Consider the following 15572-nt stretch of genomic DNA (forward strand, 5'->3'; position numbering starts at 1 on the left):
AGTATGAGATATATACTTCAGAAACACCATCAGCTTCTAACCCCTCAGGTTCCTTGTGTCCTCAAAAGTAGGACATGGCAGGAAGGGCATGTACCTGGATGAAACAATACAAGTGACAAAAATTGGCAGATGCCATAGCAAGAGAGATTATCAAACAAACCTCGTATGGTTAGTTTTACAGATGTAAGCATTAGTTCTCCTGGAAGCAAGAGAATGACTGTTTCATTTGAGCAAAACAAATCAACAATATACAAAATAAGAGAATGAAGACCCCCAAAGCATATGCTTAGTAACTTCATAATATGCACCTACTAAAGCCAGTTACTAGTATTAGAGGGGACCAATGCTTCCTTTAGTTAAAATGTGATTACTCTATCAGAAATAGAAAAAAGTAGGACAAAAGTACAAAAAAATCTTAGAAGCTATAAACTCATTTTTACCATATTACTACTATAAGGCCTATAACTGTATCATCCAGAGATCAAAATTCCAGAAACTTTACAAAATTCCTTTTTGAAACTTATTTATTTTTGTTATCAAAGAGAATGTCCAGAAACATTGAGTACTAAAGAATTTGTTCATGGCATTGTTTTACAAAATTTTCTAATGGAGAGTGAATATTTCATTTTACTTTATTGATGTATCCTTCATTTATTAATGGTGAGGTGGATAAACTGAACTGATGAAATTACGTAAAAAAAAAAAATCCAGACAACCATATAAAGAAAAAACATCCATTCTCATTCTGAGCCTGTTGACTGGAGTGAATTCAGTGGCCACACCACCACCACTGGCTAAGAGCGGGGCTCTTCACATCTTCTCAGTAAGTCATGAAGCTCTCTCAGATATAGGCACCATGTTTGAAGTCTCACACAAAATGTCTGTGTCACTTAAATTACACAACGCGGCAGTGTTTGTTTTATGGGGACATAATATTTAGAGGGGCAAAGTAGAAAATGATCCATTTGCATGTTATGTGTGAGTGTTTTATTGTACTGTGCATGGGCATGAGGGCACCGCAGCCCTTCATAAAGAGTTCCGCCAGTGCAGCATCTGAGGGTTCCCACTCATTCTTAGTGTCGAGCATGTCTGTCATCAAACCACGTGTTAGTCTGGGTCTTCTGCTTGGCCGAGATGGTCTGAACTGAGTTCTGTTGTTAATCTCTTACACTTGATCTCTAGTTGTCAGCTTCAGGATATGTGGGGTACCTGACTGTTTCTATCTTCTCTCGGACTTTGTAGGAGGGGTACAGGCCTGTTTTCCCAAGTTTTCTGTTGATTCCTTTAGAATAACCATCCCAGTGGTTTCCAGCCACACCAATGATATCTCCAGGTTCCATTGGGATTTCCTCTTCAGTTCGAGGTTGGTGAGGATAAATGGCAATCTGGTTGTGAGCATTTTGGCCTCCAAAATAGTAGATGTCATCTAAAGAGTGGAAGTTTGCAGAGGCATCAGGATGCAGGGTCTGCATGATTTCATAAGCAACCCGACAGACCTTGGAAAAGACGAAAAAATGGGTTCGTTAGTCCACAGTGTAAAAACATTACTATAAAGCAATGCTGAGCCAAAGAAGGGCTCCAGGGCTGAAAAGAGAGTTATTCTTCATAACTTTCAGAAACAGACAGACAGACACAGCAGGGCCTATAAATATACTGTGCAATGTTATTTAAGAATATAAATCAATTAATTTTTTAATAAAAATTATGAAGAGTTATGAGGCCTTCCAAGTTGGGAACTAGTGATACAAAAACGAGCAAGATAGTTTCTATCTGGAGAATTTAAGGTTTGGGATTAGCACCTCAAATAACAAAAATGCTGCTGCTCTCATCCTTTTATCCTCTCCTTTTTAGAAGTTCAACTGTTAAGACTTTATTTTCATTTCTACTTATATATGTGTGCATATGCTTCGCTGTGTGCATGTGTGTGCATGTGCAAAGGCTTATGGCGCCCAGAAGGCTGTCAGATCCCTTGAGCTGGAATTATAGGAGGCTGTGAACTGCCCCACATGGCATTGCACTCTGGTTCAATGAACTCTAGAAGCACAGGGAACATTCTTAACAGCTAAGCCATCTCTCCAGCTCCCTGTATCCACTTTTAACCATAATGTTTTCTCAGAACTCTTCTCGATAGAGATTTATGTATTTACTGATGATGAATAAGCAAGTAGGTTTAAACATATCAGCTATTCCTAAAGAGCTCTCAAATGTGCTGGGTACACACAGCATGCTTATACTGATACGAGCTGGGCTGGTCTTTAAAGATGTATCTACCCAATTAGTGTTGTTTTAAAGTGACTTAATTTTTTTTTTTTTTTTCTGTTAAAGAACATCCTCTCTAGCAGGTAAAATCCTATATGCTGAATTTCACTTCCTGATTTACTATGCTTGGTGATAAAAGCTAAGCCACCTTCACAGAAGGGTAACACTCTGGCAATTAACAGAGTCACTAGAAAGTAAAATGGGTTTCAGAACTCTTCCCAAGTTAGGTGATGACAGCAGAGAATTATCATTTTGCCTAGAACACTTTTTGTTTTTACATTCTGGCTGAGAACTCAATTCAGGTCAAATTTCTCCACAGCCCTAGTTTGGTTATCTCAGATAATGAATTTTCATTGTCCTTATGCCAACATTTTACAACTACTTAAAAATGAAACTACTATTTATAGCTGTTAGTCTGCTAATGGCACTTTAGAATGGCTCAGCAGATGTTTCCAAACCAAGGCATTCGTGGAGATCAAGAACTGAATGACGATGTTCTCTTTCTCTCAGTGATGCTGGGCACTGAACCCAGGGCCCTGTGCAAAGGCAAGCACTCTAACCTCAGCTATATCTTATCCTGAGATGCTCACCTTCTAACATTTATGACCAAATAAAATGACTAGCTTAACCCTCACCTCAACTTCCTAGAGAATCTTAATTTTTAGGATCTTGAGCAGTTCTCAAATGCTAGATGCAACTGGCAAATGAACCTAAAGCTAGACACCCCTGCCCCCACCCCAGGAATTAAAGTACAAAGTGATTAAGTGAAACTGACCTAAGTTTTGGTGCTATAATCTCAACTATTGACAAAAAGAATCAAGACAACACTTTTTGTTTCTTTTTGAGATAAGGGCTACCTCACACTCTTTATGTAGCTAAGGGTGACCTTAGACTTTCAGTCTTCCTATCTTTCTTTCTTCTTTGTTTGTTTGGTTTAGTTTGGCTTTTCAAGACAGGGCTTCTCTATTTATATCTGGCTGTCCTAGAATTTGGTTGGTTAGACCAGGCTGGCTTTGAACTCCCAGAGATCTGCCTGCTTCTGCCTCCCAAGTGCTGGGATTAAAAGTGTGCACCACTGCTGCTGCCGCCACCACTGCCACCACCACCGGGCCCTATTTCTTATTTCTCAGGCCAGGATTCAGGCATCTCAGCTTGATTTCAAATTAACATTGTCAAGAAACTAAGTGAATCTTGGGACCACCATGATTCACTTAGGATCAATGGTAGAAAGAAAAACTATAATAACTGAGAATAAAACCAATTTGGAACTTTTAAACTTCAGATTCAGCCAAAGTTCTACACGGAGAAATCAAAACTAAGTTGGAACTCCGTAAAGAAATCAGTATCGTCAATAACAGACCAAATACATAATGGTGGTCTCATAAGATTACATCCTCAAAACTCTGCAGCCATCTTAGTTCATTGTCTGTCATATTTTGATAATGACAAAAATGCCTAATGACACATTTCTCAGAATGAATTCTCACTGTTGAGACACATAACTGTAATTAAAATAACAAAGCTCCACCAATAGCAAAATAAGTAACATGGAAAAAGCTAATGTTTGCTAAGCTTTTGTTGCCAAATACTGATGTGAGGCAGTATTTGATATAATCCTCTCACTATCCCCATAAGATTCTAGTGTTCATCTTACAAATGGCAAAGGCAACCGAAAGCATATGCCCCTGTTACACTATTAGTAAGTGGTAAATTCAAGTTTGAACCCATTTTTTTTTTTCAGCATAGCATGTCTTATAAATCTTACACTTTATATTCATTCTGTTGCATCAGAAAGACACAACCTAAGAGCTAAGACAGTTCTGGGGAAACCTGAGCCTTCTTTTCATCAGTCTTTCTTAGCCAGAAATGCAAGACTTGTGTTATTTTCAAGACAAGTACAATCTCTACCTTAGCAGTTACCCACATACGATTCTCCCTCTTCACTTTTTAATGCATTGCTCTCATTAGAATAACACTTCTCTGTTTTCTACTGTTTTGCTTTCTTTTTGTGAAATTTTTAATAATTACTTTATGTTTTGGTACAAATAGTTATTATTTGTTAGCCTTTGTGAGTACATCTGAATTTTCCTAAACCAAAGGAATAAATTTCAGATACCAAGTTGGGCCAATATTGAGAGATTTCTGGACAAATGTGAATTTGGGTACCTTCAATCACCATGATGCTGTAGGCATGGTCCTTTATCTTATAGTAATGGCCAGAATTGTAGCAGCTGAGCTTACTGAGCACTGACTGTGGTCCAGCACAGTCACATAGTGACCCCCACATACAAACTCCTTTCTCTGTCACATCAAACCTCTAAGTACTGTTTTCACTCATATAACAGATGAAGAAACTAAGCCACAGAAAGCGTTTCTGACTTTATTTAAAAAAAATACAAAAGGAGATAGTAAATACCACAGCAACGATTAGAATTCTTTATGGTTCTAGAGTATGTGCTCTGAAGCACATAGGAAACTGTTTTTGCATAAGAAATTGGAACTATAGATGGCACATAGTAGGTGTTCAGTAATTATTTGTTGAATAAGTGGTGCTCCAGTAATGGATGTTCAAGCCCATGAGTGATATTTAAAAATTAAGGTCCATACACAACATTTTGAATAAATAATGTTTGTTTGTTTTGTTTTTGTTTTTTTTTTTAATCTCAATCCTGGGCAATTTACTGCTAAGGGCTAGGAGGATTATTAATGTTGATGTTTGCATTCAATTACATTAGGATTCCTCTGGACTTTAAAAATTCAAATCATGTGGTAGGTAATGAAAGCTTGCAGCTGATGGCAATATTCAACTCAGAGTTGGTACTGACTGAGAGGGGCAGTGTTCGGTTTGCAAACACAGCTGTATACAGCCTATTTTACTTCATTCTGTGCCATCACTTCATCACTTTCTAGCACATTATTAAGCACACAGTGATGATTAACAGCAAAAATTAACAGATATGGCACTTTAAAAAAATATTTAAAAGGTAAGTATCCATTAGTCTGAATACAACCCTTAGAGTAGATGGGCTGAGTAGATGGGCTTCCAAGCTTCCTCACAGCAGATGAGACCTTGTCTTTGTTGAATTACACAGACAGAGGCTTTCCTAGTATGAGAATGAGAATTTGAAAGTTGTTCTTAGTTTAGTCGGGGATACTGGGAGATCTGTGCACCTTTCCTTTAGATTACTGAGTTTCGCTATACCATGAGAGAATAAAACCAGCTTTTGCTGCACTGTATGAATGTCCAAATAAAGGCAATACACACTGCACAGACAGCATCCAGCACCAAAGGTGAGCAGTAGCGAGGCTCACTCAAGCAGATTTCATGTCCTCTATGCTGGGAAGCAGGCACAGGAGTCACATCTTTTATCCCATGTTTTCCCCCTTTGCTACTCTAGGAAGGTATTCACTACTGCTTCACAAACTACACCTCAATGGAAATCCCTACCCCAAAAGTTAATGCTATTCTCAAACTTGTCCTCTAGTCTTTTCATGTTTTGTATAGATTTGGAATTAAAGAATGCCACGAGACTGTTTTTAGTAAGTTATAAAGGGAGGTATGGGAAAAACTACTCAAATTACTGAGCAAAATGCTGCTCATTAAACAAAGTAAACTTCAACAGCATTAAGGCCCTTTTATTTTTAAGATTCGCTAAGTTTATTTTCAAAGTCATAATGAATTTCTTACAAAAGAGCATTACATTTTATGGGTTTGGGTGTTTGCCTGCATGTATATTTGTGCACTGTGTGCTTGGTGCCATGGAAGCCAGAAGAAGTCACTGGATCCCTTGGAATTGGAGGCACAGATGTTTGTGAGCCACTATGTGGGTGCTGGGAATTAAACTTGGGTCCTCTGGAAGGACAGCAAGTGCTCTTATCTGCTGAGCCATTTAAGGTCTTCCAGCCCCAATTAAGGTCTTTATGCACCTACAATTGCTTTGGTAAATCAGAGTCTAGAATAGTAAAAACTGGTTCTACAACTTGACGGGATATGAGTTTTAAAAAATCTTTTTGATATTTCATGTGCCTACCAACGAGCTGCCAGCTATCCTCATTTCTTCAATTATAATTTACTTGCCTCAGCAAATAAAAATGCAAGCGATCAAGTAGACGGTTTGTGCATGGTGTTTTCCACTAACAAACAATAGGATGACTGTTCAGTAGACCTGTCTACTATGTGATTGGTAGTTTTGCTAACTCAGCTGGTGATCTTGGAAAATGCTAATACTGACTCTTTCCTAATAACTAACTATTGAGTACTGTTCTTTTCTATTGGAAAGTTTTAGGACAAACTTGGCTTTGCGCAACAGTGCTGAAGAAAGCATATGAAAAGGTAAGTACACATGGTGAGGAAAGCAGGGAGTCAATCTGTATTTCTGGCTTCTAAAAACTTTTTATTTAAAAAAGGGATAATCCCCCCAGATCTTTTAAAAGCATTAATATAAACCTTAGAAACAGAGGGGTATTTCTAAAACCTTATGAAGAATATGGGTTAAGGTGTGATGTCACAGGCTGGTATGATAGTTTAGAGGTACAGTGCTTGCTTACCATGCACGAGGCCCTGGGTTCAAGCCCTAGAACTTCAAACCAGAACAAAAATGACACAAGAGATGCCACGGCACTCATGAGTCAGTATGTCTAGAATTTACTTGCATTAACCACAGTAATACTACTTATCACTCATTCTTCAATAATGAAGAACTTGGTTCTGAAATGTCACCATCCTGGCTGGTTCTGTCAACCTGACATACACCTAGACATAACTGAGATTACTGTCCCTTAAGATTGGCCTGTAGGCAGGTCTGTAGGGAGTTTCCAGTCCACCAGGGGCATTGCTCCCCCTAGCCAGGTGGTCCTAAATGGCATGAGGAAGCAGGCAGAGCAAACCAAGGGGAGCATGGAAGCGAACAGCACTTTCCCATGGCCTCTCCTTCAGTTTCTGCTTCCAGGTTCCTAACCTGAGTTCTCGCCATGAAGTATCTCAGGGATGGTGTGTGACTTAGAAAGGTAAGACGGCAGAAATCTTTTCTTCCAAGGTTTTTTTTTGTTTTTTTTGCCACGGTGTTCTTTTTTAAAGTTCCATAGGATTTTAAATTTTATTAAAAGTTAACTGTAAAATTCAGTAGTTACAAATGTCAGTCTTAACTTAACTTTAATCTTATAGAAAAATTAATTTACTTAATTGTGTATTAATTTCTGGTCAATTTATAGAATAAAAAAAATCTAATATTAAAGTTAGGCAAAATAGATGGGCTCTATAAGTGATAAACAATCTCTATAATTTTAACGATTGTAAGGATCGGAAAAACTACAACTGTGGTCAAAATCCAGTTAGCTACCTGTTTCAGTTAATAGTGTCACGGTGGAATGTACCAGATTTGCTGCTTTATCTATTTAAATAGGCTTTATTTATTTATTTAAATATGCTTTATTTATTTATTTAAATATGCTTTATTTAAATATGCTTTATTTATTTAAATATGCTTTATTTATTCATATTGTAATATGAATTTATTTATTTAAATATGCTTTATTTAAATATGATTTATTTATTTAAATATGTTTTATTTATTCATATTATAATATGACTTGTGAATTACAAGAAGACATATAACCTATAAAGAGGGAAATAGATGCCATCTGACCTTTTGTGAAAAAGTTTGTTAACTTCTATTTTTTGGATTTTTTTATTTTAATTTTTATTAATTATACTTTATTCACTTTATATCCCCCTGTGGCTCCTTCCCTCCTCCCCTCCCAATTCCACCCTCCCTCCCTATTTTCCATACATACCCCTCCCCAAGTCCACTTACAGGGGAGGTCTTCCTCTCCTTCCTTCTGATCCTAGTCTATCAGATCTCATCAGGAATGGCTGCATTGTCATGTTCTATGTCTTGGTAAGGCTGCTCCCCCCTCACGGGGAGGTGATCAAAGAGCAGGCCAATCAGTTCATGTCAGTGACAGTTCCTGTTCCCATTACTATGGAACCCACTTGGACACTGAACTGCCATGGGCAACATCTATGCAAGGGTTCTAGGTTATCTTCATCAATTGTCCTTGGTTGAAGTATCAGTCTCAAAAAAGACCCCTGTGTCCAGATTTTTTGGTTCTGTTGGTCTCCTTGTGGAGCTCCTGGTCTCCAAGTCTTACTATCTTCCACTTTTCTCATGAAATTCCCTGCACTCTGCCCAACAGTTGGCCTTAAGTCTTAGCATCTGCTTTGATACCCTGCAGGACAGAGCCTTTCAGAGGCCCTTTGTGGCATGCTCCTGTACTGTTCCATTTTCTCCTTCTTCTGATGTCCATCCTCTTTGCCTTTCTGTATGGGGTCTGAGCATTTAGCCAGAGTCCTCCTTGTTGATTAGTTTCTTTAGGTGTGCAGATTTTAGTAGGTGTATCCTATATTACATGTTTAATATCCACTTATGAGTGAGTATATACCCTATGTGTCTTTTTGCTTCTGGGATACCTCACTCAGGCTGATCTTTTCCAGTTCCCACCATTTAACTGCAAATTTCATTATTTCCTTGTTTTTTTTATTGCTGAGTAATATTCCATTGTGTAGATATACCACAATTAATCACAGCAACAGAAACTCTAAGACAACCATATCATATGGCAATGTTCTCTTTCAATAAGCTAAATAAAATCGAACCCATGTGGTATAGGGAAATTAATACGTTGAATGTTACCAATTATTTTTCATTGTGAAGAACTGTTGTGCCTGTCCCCATAGTGACTGTGTGGGCCCTAAGCATTTCTCATGACCACAAGCAGCGGTAATGGAGTTCTTGAATCACATGTTTCATGTTCCTTTTAAAATTTGAGGTCATATAGTTTGAAATGCAGTCGTGTGAAAAACAGCTGCCAAAACTAATACTGAAAATTGTATATTGAAACTGTCTACAATAAGCAATGATATTCATATAACTCTTCACATGCTTAGTCTATATTTTAGCTAATGTGTTTAATACACTGCTGAGCACTATTGTTGCTCCTCATGAAGCAAGTCTTTAGTTCTCACAAAAACTATGCACTAGGCAACATCATCATCATCACTATTTTTAAATGTAAAAGGAAACACAAAACAAATAGTTGAGTACGTGATCTGTTCAAGCCAAATAGCCAAATGGTCAGAGCTGGTCTAGATAGTCCACCTGCAGAGCTCATGTTTCTTCATTGTTGTTCTCTGTGAAGTTAATGGCTTGGCATTCTGAGCTCATGAACAGCTTTTTCATTTGCTCTTTTTGTGATGGTATGACATTTCTGGAGTACTTTTCAGGCAATTCCAGTTTTGGCTTATGACAAGGAAACCTTAACAATCCCAGTAGCCAAATTCATTAAACTATAATTAGAAAACATTTTCTAAGATTTATTAGAAAATATTTGTCAAAAAAGTCCTAAGGTATAAGTGGGAGTACATATTTATAACCAAATGTATAATTAATTCTTGAATACCATAGCTTTTAGCTGTCAAATAAGATATGAGTTAATGGAAGTGATCACATTTGACAAGCTGCTACTCTATATACATTATCATACTACATTTTCATTGTTAAAACATCTATTCTGAACCCTAACAAAATATTTGAGTTATTCAAGTCTACTTTGGGTTATAAAATATTGTTTTAGATTTATTTGGTATAAATTACTTTGTGTGAGCCAAGTGGTGTGGTGGAAAGGCCTTTAATCCCAGCATTTCAGAGGCAGGCGGACCTCTGCCTACAAGGCCAGTCTGGTCTACAGAGTAAATTCTGCACGGCTAGGGCTACACAGAGAAACCCTGACTTGAAAACAAGCAAGTAAACAAAACAATTTACTATGGGTGAGCTTTTGTCAATAGTGTTTAGGAATATTTGGAGAAAAATAAATAAATAAGTAAGTAATTCTTAAAAATCTATTTACAACCAATCTTTCTGCTTCTTTGGATCCAGGGTCTGAATTCACTTCAGTGATTAATATTACACATAAAACAACATTAAGGCACTGTGTCATTCTCCTTTGTCCTAGGCAAAATTCTGTTATCATGAAGTGATAGTGGCATTAATTTTTAGGGCAAAATTAGAGTTATAAGACCAAAATTTCTTTTTATTTTTAAGAGTATAAGTTTCTCATTAGAAAATGCAGTAAACTTTAAATTAGTAATATTTATTATTTTACTTGATGTTTATGATTGTTTTGTTTGCACCATGTATATGCTTGGTGCCTGCCAGAAGAGGGTATTGGAGCTGTAATTACAGAAGGTTGTGAACCACCATGTCAGTGCTGGAAACAAACTTGGGTCCTCTACAACAACAGCAAATGTTCTTAACTGCTGAGCTATCTCTGCAGCCTTATTTCTGTTTACTTCAAAAGCTGAGTATTTGCCCAACACTTGTACAAATAGATTAGCATTACTAACACAAGCTGAGGAAGGCAATCACAGCCTATGTTATAGCTGGCAGCCCTCCATCTCAACACAGTAGATATTCAAGCGATGACTGGCTACTCCATGTCTGTCATGTCACCCAGAGCCTAGAATTTAGGACGTATTTAAAAGGAAAAAAGAAAAGGATTACTTTCATCCCAGAATGGCATAAAAAGATTCTTAAGAAGGGCTAGAAGAAAGCAAGCACACTGAGCACATCCGTGTAAATGAGACATACATGTTTTTATTTAATTTTAGAACTTATAATTGGAACAGTGGTTTTCAACCAAGGCAGCTTTGCTAGGGGCATTTGGCAAAATCCAGGAACATTTTTGATTTTCACAACTTGTGTTAAGGGAACTACTGGCCAAGTATGCTGCTAAACATCTTAAATACATAGTATAGCTCCTCATAACAAAATATTATCTGCTCCAAATGCCAGCAGTGCCTAGGTTTAGAAACACCAGACTAGAGGAATAGACTTTGGATAGGTCTAAAATTTAGGCCTACAGGGAAGGCAGTGACTCAGGAAAAATAACTCCTCTAAAAAAATAAATTTTGTATTCCATTTATAAATGAATCCATGTATGCATGCCCTGAGATTGAATTTTGAAGTTAAGTTACCAAAGTTGGCAGCAAGTATATTTACCTACTGAGCCATCTCACTGGTCTAAAAATGATTCTTCTTAACTCTTTCCTTTTATTTTTGAGATTATAACTACATCCTTTCTCTCTTCCCTTTCCTCCTCCTAGTTCTCCCACATACTCTTCCTCCTTGCCCTCTTTCAAATTCATGGCCTCCTTTTCGGTTAGTTTTTATCACATGCATGTATGAATATGCACATACATATATATTCCTAAGAGTCTGTATTATCTGGTAGCTAGATTCTCAGAAATAGAAATGGAGTCAAGTAGACATAAACCTGACTTCCTTCTACAATAAAGGAAAATATGTTTCTTGAATATAAGACCCTCACCCCAGTTAAATATCACTGTTAGATTCCTTCACGGTGATTTGAAGGCTAAGGAGATTTTGTGTTGAGATTAGGATTCCTTCTGTGTGATTCCTGTTTGTATAGCTGTTTTAATATAACGAGTTATATTCTTATTTCACAATGAAGAAACTATAGCCTTTGAATGGATAAGCATCTTCTGAAAATCTTATCAACAACTTACTGTTGTTGATTGTCATAGTGTAAAAACTATGGTCCATTTCTTTATTCATTCTGAAATGTACTCCTATAGAAACTGTGATTTCTCTTATGTATTTTCTTTACCATGATGTTCTCCATATTTAAGCACACTTATTTTACACCTATTTATAATTTTTGATAATTGTCCTCTAGTTATAGTTTGATTCTGAATGAGGGAAAAAATCCCATATCTTCAGACTCTTTTTAAGTCCTCTTATACACAGTGTTACTCTGAGCATAGTCACTCAATAGCTATGTAAATAAGCTAGCCAGTAATAAGAGGACAAATGGGGAGAGAATAAAATTCATACTAGATATTATATACCTAATAAACATAAATACACACCGAACTCATATGCTACATGCAAAAATCAAACTCAAGGAGTTATTGCGATATTGAAGTATTTCAATTTTTTAATTGAATTATTTAAATTTAATATATGCCTTCCTGCTTCACAGGAAGTAAAAGGACTTGGAGAAGACTTGCATTTACTTCTTTACTATAAAGCAAGCGAGGTAAAAGGTGGGATCTTAAGTCTCACACAGTATCACTGATGAACTGAAATGGATGGATTCTTGTTACATATTAGCTGTTTGCAGAATCAGAAAAGTATGAAGCAAATTTAATAACTTGCTGTTTCTGTTAGATGCTATGAACAACCAAATACTTTAAAGGACTTCACTAACTAGCTTCAGTGGAGATGTATTCAACCATTGCTGCAAACAAAATTCAATGTACTCAAACAGCTTTTCTATGAGCTCTCTTCACTGCTTTAGAAAAGACATCACTTCTAAGTATAAAAAAATTATACCTGAATCATGCTAACACTAAAAGCACACAAATAATTTTCCCACTCAGCAGGACAGTGAGTAATGGCCATTAAAACATGCTACCACATACCTGGGATGAAAAAGTACACACTAGGAAGTCAGCCTGGGAGAGAAAGTGTATATCCAGGATCACACCCCGAAGTGAGTTTTCTGTGTATCGATTGTGTAGTCCAGCTGACCAAGAAATAGAGTTATCACTAATAAATTCATAATTGGAGTACCTGAAAAAGGAGAGAGATTTGATGACTAAATTTGCAGTATTTTACAGAACAGATCACTTCTTTAATCAAAAGCTCCCTTTCTAACAGTGAGAACTTGAGAGTATTTAATAGAGTAGCTGAAGCATCGAGCAAGTGAACAATGGTAAAGGAGCTCGTTCAGAATATCTGCCATATTAAATGTTATTGAAGCCAGGTGTGTGTGTTTCCGTAACACAAATATTCAGCTGGCTGAGACAGGAGGTCTATGAGTTCAAGGCTGGAAGGCTGGCCTGGGCTACACAGCAGAATCATATATTCACATATATATATATATATATATATATATATATATATATATATATATATATATATATATATATATATAATCTTAAACACACACATACATCATCCTGACCTTTAGTAATTCATGACAGAGCATAAAACTTAAGGCTTCTTATTCTCTTTGTAATGAGCACCCTTCTAAGAGTTTATCCAAGCTTTTTCCATCTTTGACTGGAGCTGTTTTAAAAACACACCACGACAGACTTTCATTTAAAGATTTAGTTTATAATTGTGACAGATCAGATTGGAGTAAAAGTATAAATGTCTTAATTTTACAAATAATATAAATAAATTTAAAAATTAATAGTTAAAACCTTTGTGACAACCAAGTCTTCAATTCTCATCCTTTTTGAGGATCCATCTATCCACTCTTAGCCATAACAGAAATAGAAAAGGCACTCTACTGGATTCAGGAAAGCAAGCTCCTTGTGGATGTATGTCTGCCAACTAATATGTGCTTTAAATTATCAAAACTGGTTGTCTTGGAAAAGTCTACCACTTGTTCAAATGATTTTGCTCTGAATTAAAAATCACTGTATTGGTGTGTGAATAGGTCTTTAGACTGAGATTGAAAAACATCTTGGGCACCTTATTGAGAAGGGAGTAACATACATACTTCTTTTATATAATTTCATTAGAATTAACATATAGACAGAATGTTTACAAACATACCTCACATGTAGCAAATGTTCAACAAACATTAGCTGTAATAAGCATCTGTCTAATTTTAATCTTTATAGTCCTCTAAATCTCCACTCAGAATCATCTTTTCAGTGAGGATTTTAAATTCTTACTCTTTCTACCTGCATTGTTTTTGGTCATGGTTCATCTTGTTATGTGATACATATTTACTCTCTTGTTTAAAGCTTTATCCCTATCCTGTTTCCATCATCCCTAACTGGAATCTAAGCTCTATTAAATCCAAGTGATCATCTGCGGTGTTCACTTTAACACTCTCAATACCTACGGGAATCAGGAACACAATACAAGGATAAATGAGTATTAGCCTGAGATAATAATGCTTCTTACTTATAAATTCTGAAAACATTAGGAATCAATTTATATTCTGTACTCCCCAGGGCAGGCTCATGTCTTAGTTTTCCTCACATGACAGGACCTAGCACCCACACAGTGCTGTGACTAAAGACATGCCCAAGTGAGTGCTACCTTTGTCTACAACTTCATAATCCCTGACCAGATGCTTCAGATGTCTTATCATTCCATGGCCACTAAGAAGCTTCCTTCATTGCCTCTGATAAAACGGCAGTGAAGGCAAGTACCTGCACCCTTCACACTGGCATGCAGTGATTGCAACCTAGTAGGCCTTGATTGATTGACTGATTAATTATTGATTCATTGCTTTTAACATTTGCCTTTTTCAGATCGACATCAGCAAGATGAAGAAAATATCTCACTGTTCTAAAAAGAAAACCTGAAATATTTTTAGTGTACTGTCCATGAAGCTACATATCCAGGAATGAGGCAAACACAGTAACAAATATATCCGCAAATGTTAAGTGTGGCAGAGAATAGGAACCAGCATAACTGTTTGGTTTTACCCTCGAATAAAGCTAATCTCGTTAGCATACATTGGGAATTCAGTGAAACTAATAAAGGAGTGACCTGTTTTCTAAGAAATGACACCAGCTCTCAAAGCTCTCCTAGCGAAAAGGCCTTGCTACAGAACTAGACAGGAATGATGATCCTCACGCCTTTCTCCATATGTGAAAGACAGTTTCATGAAGGAGACTGTGAGGAGGAAAAAACAAAAACTAAAGCAAACAATGGGACAAGAACGGAAGTGTCTTGTGCTTTGCCCTGAGCTGTGTAAGCAGAGGGCTTCTTTTACATTGAAATTTCAGAGATTGATAATATTTTTCTTTTACTATCTTATAAAAACTTATCTTTATACAACCCACAAAAGACTAACTGGATTGCAGTTGTAAACTAATACTGAACTTCAGTCTGCAGAAGGAAAGAGATACTTGTCTTTGTGAGTTCACTGTGTCTGGTATACAACTCCTTCAGGACACTTCTTTATGTTGTAGTTATTTATCCTATGTATACACTGTCTACCAGTTGAATATTCTCTGAGATAAGGAGCCACCTATTATCTTTTATTTGCCTTTGAATTCTAAGTGCTCTGTGCCATAACTTGTATCTTAAAGGAGTTGGAAAAAAAAAATCACTCGTTGCTGATTCTTCATTTCACAGAACAGCTATGCTATGTCCAAACATTTTTTTCCCTCTATTAATTTCAAGGAACCTAATGTTAGGAAAATGCCATTTAGTATGTTTGATAAATAACAAACTAAATATGTAATTTAGAATTTTGGGGGG

The 15572-nt window shown here is 36.6% G+C and overlaps 1 protein-coding gene across 3 annotated transcripts in view; it reads right to left on the reverse strand.

Moving 5' to 3' along the window:
* Nucleotides 1-506: 506 nt before the first annotated feature.
* Nucleotides 507-15572, reverse strand: part of Fut8 (fucosyltransferase 8) — a 230500-nt gene continuing 215434 nt past the window's right edge. For all 3 annotated transcript variants that reach the window (XM_055595342.1, XM_055595341.1, XM_055595343.1), the window contains 2 exons: nt 12761-12911; nt 507-1496 (listed from right to left, as the gene is read on the reverse strand). In XM_055595342.1, coding sequence (XP_055451317.1) covers nt 1179-1496; nt 12761-12911 — 469 coding nt within the window. In that variant the 3' untranslated portion in view covers nt 507-1178. The remainder of the gene's footprint in view (nt 1497-12760; nt 12912-15572) is intronic.

The sequence above is a fragment of the Psammomys obesus genome, unplaced genomic scaffold (genome assembly GCF_907164565.1).
Source record: "Psammomys obesus unplaced genomic scaffold, mPsaObe1.curated_primary_1811, whole genome shotgun sequence".
In the NCBI taxonomy this organism is placed as follows: domain Eukaryota; kingdom Metazoa; phylum Chordata; class Mammalia; order Rodentia; family Muridae; genus Psammomys; species Psammomys obesus.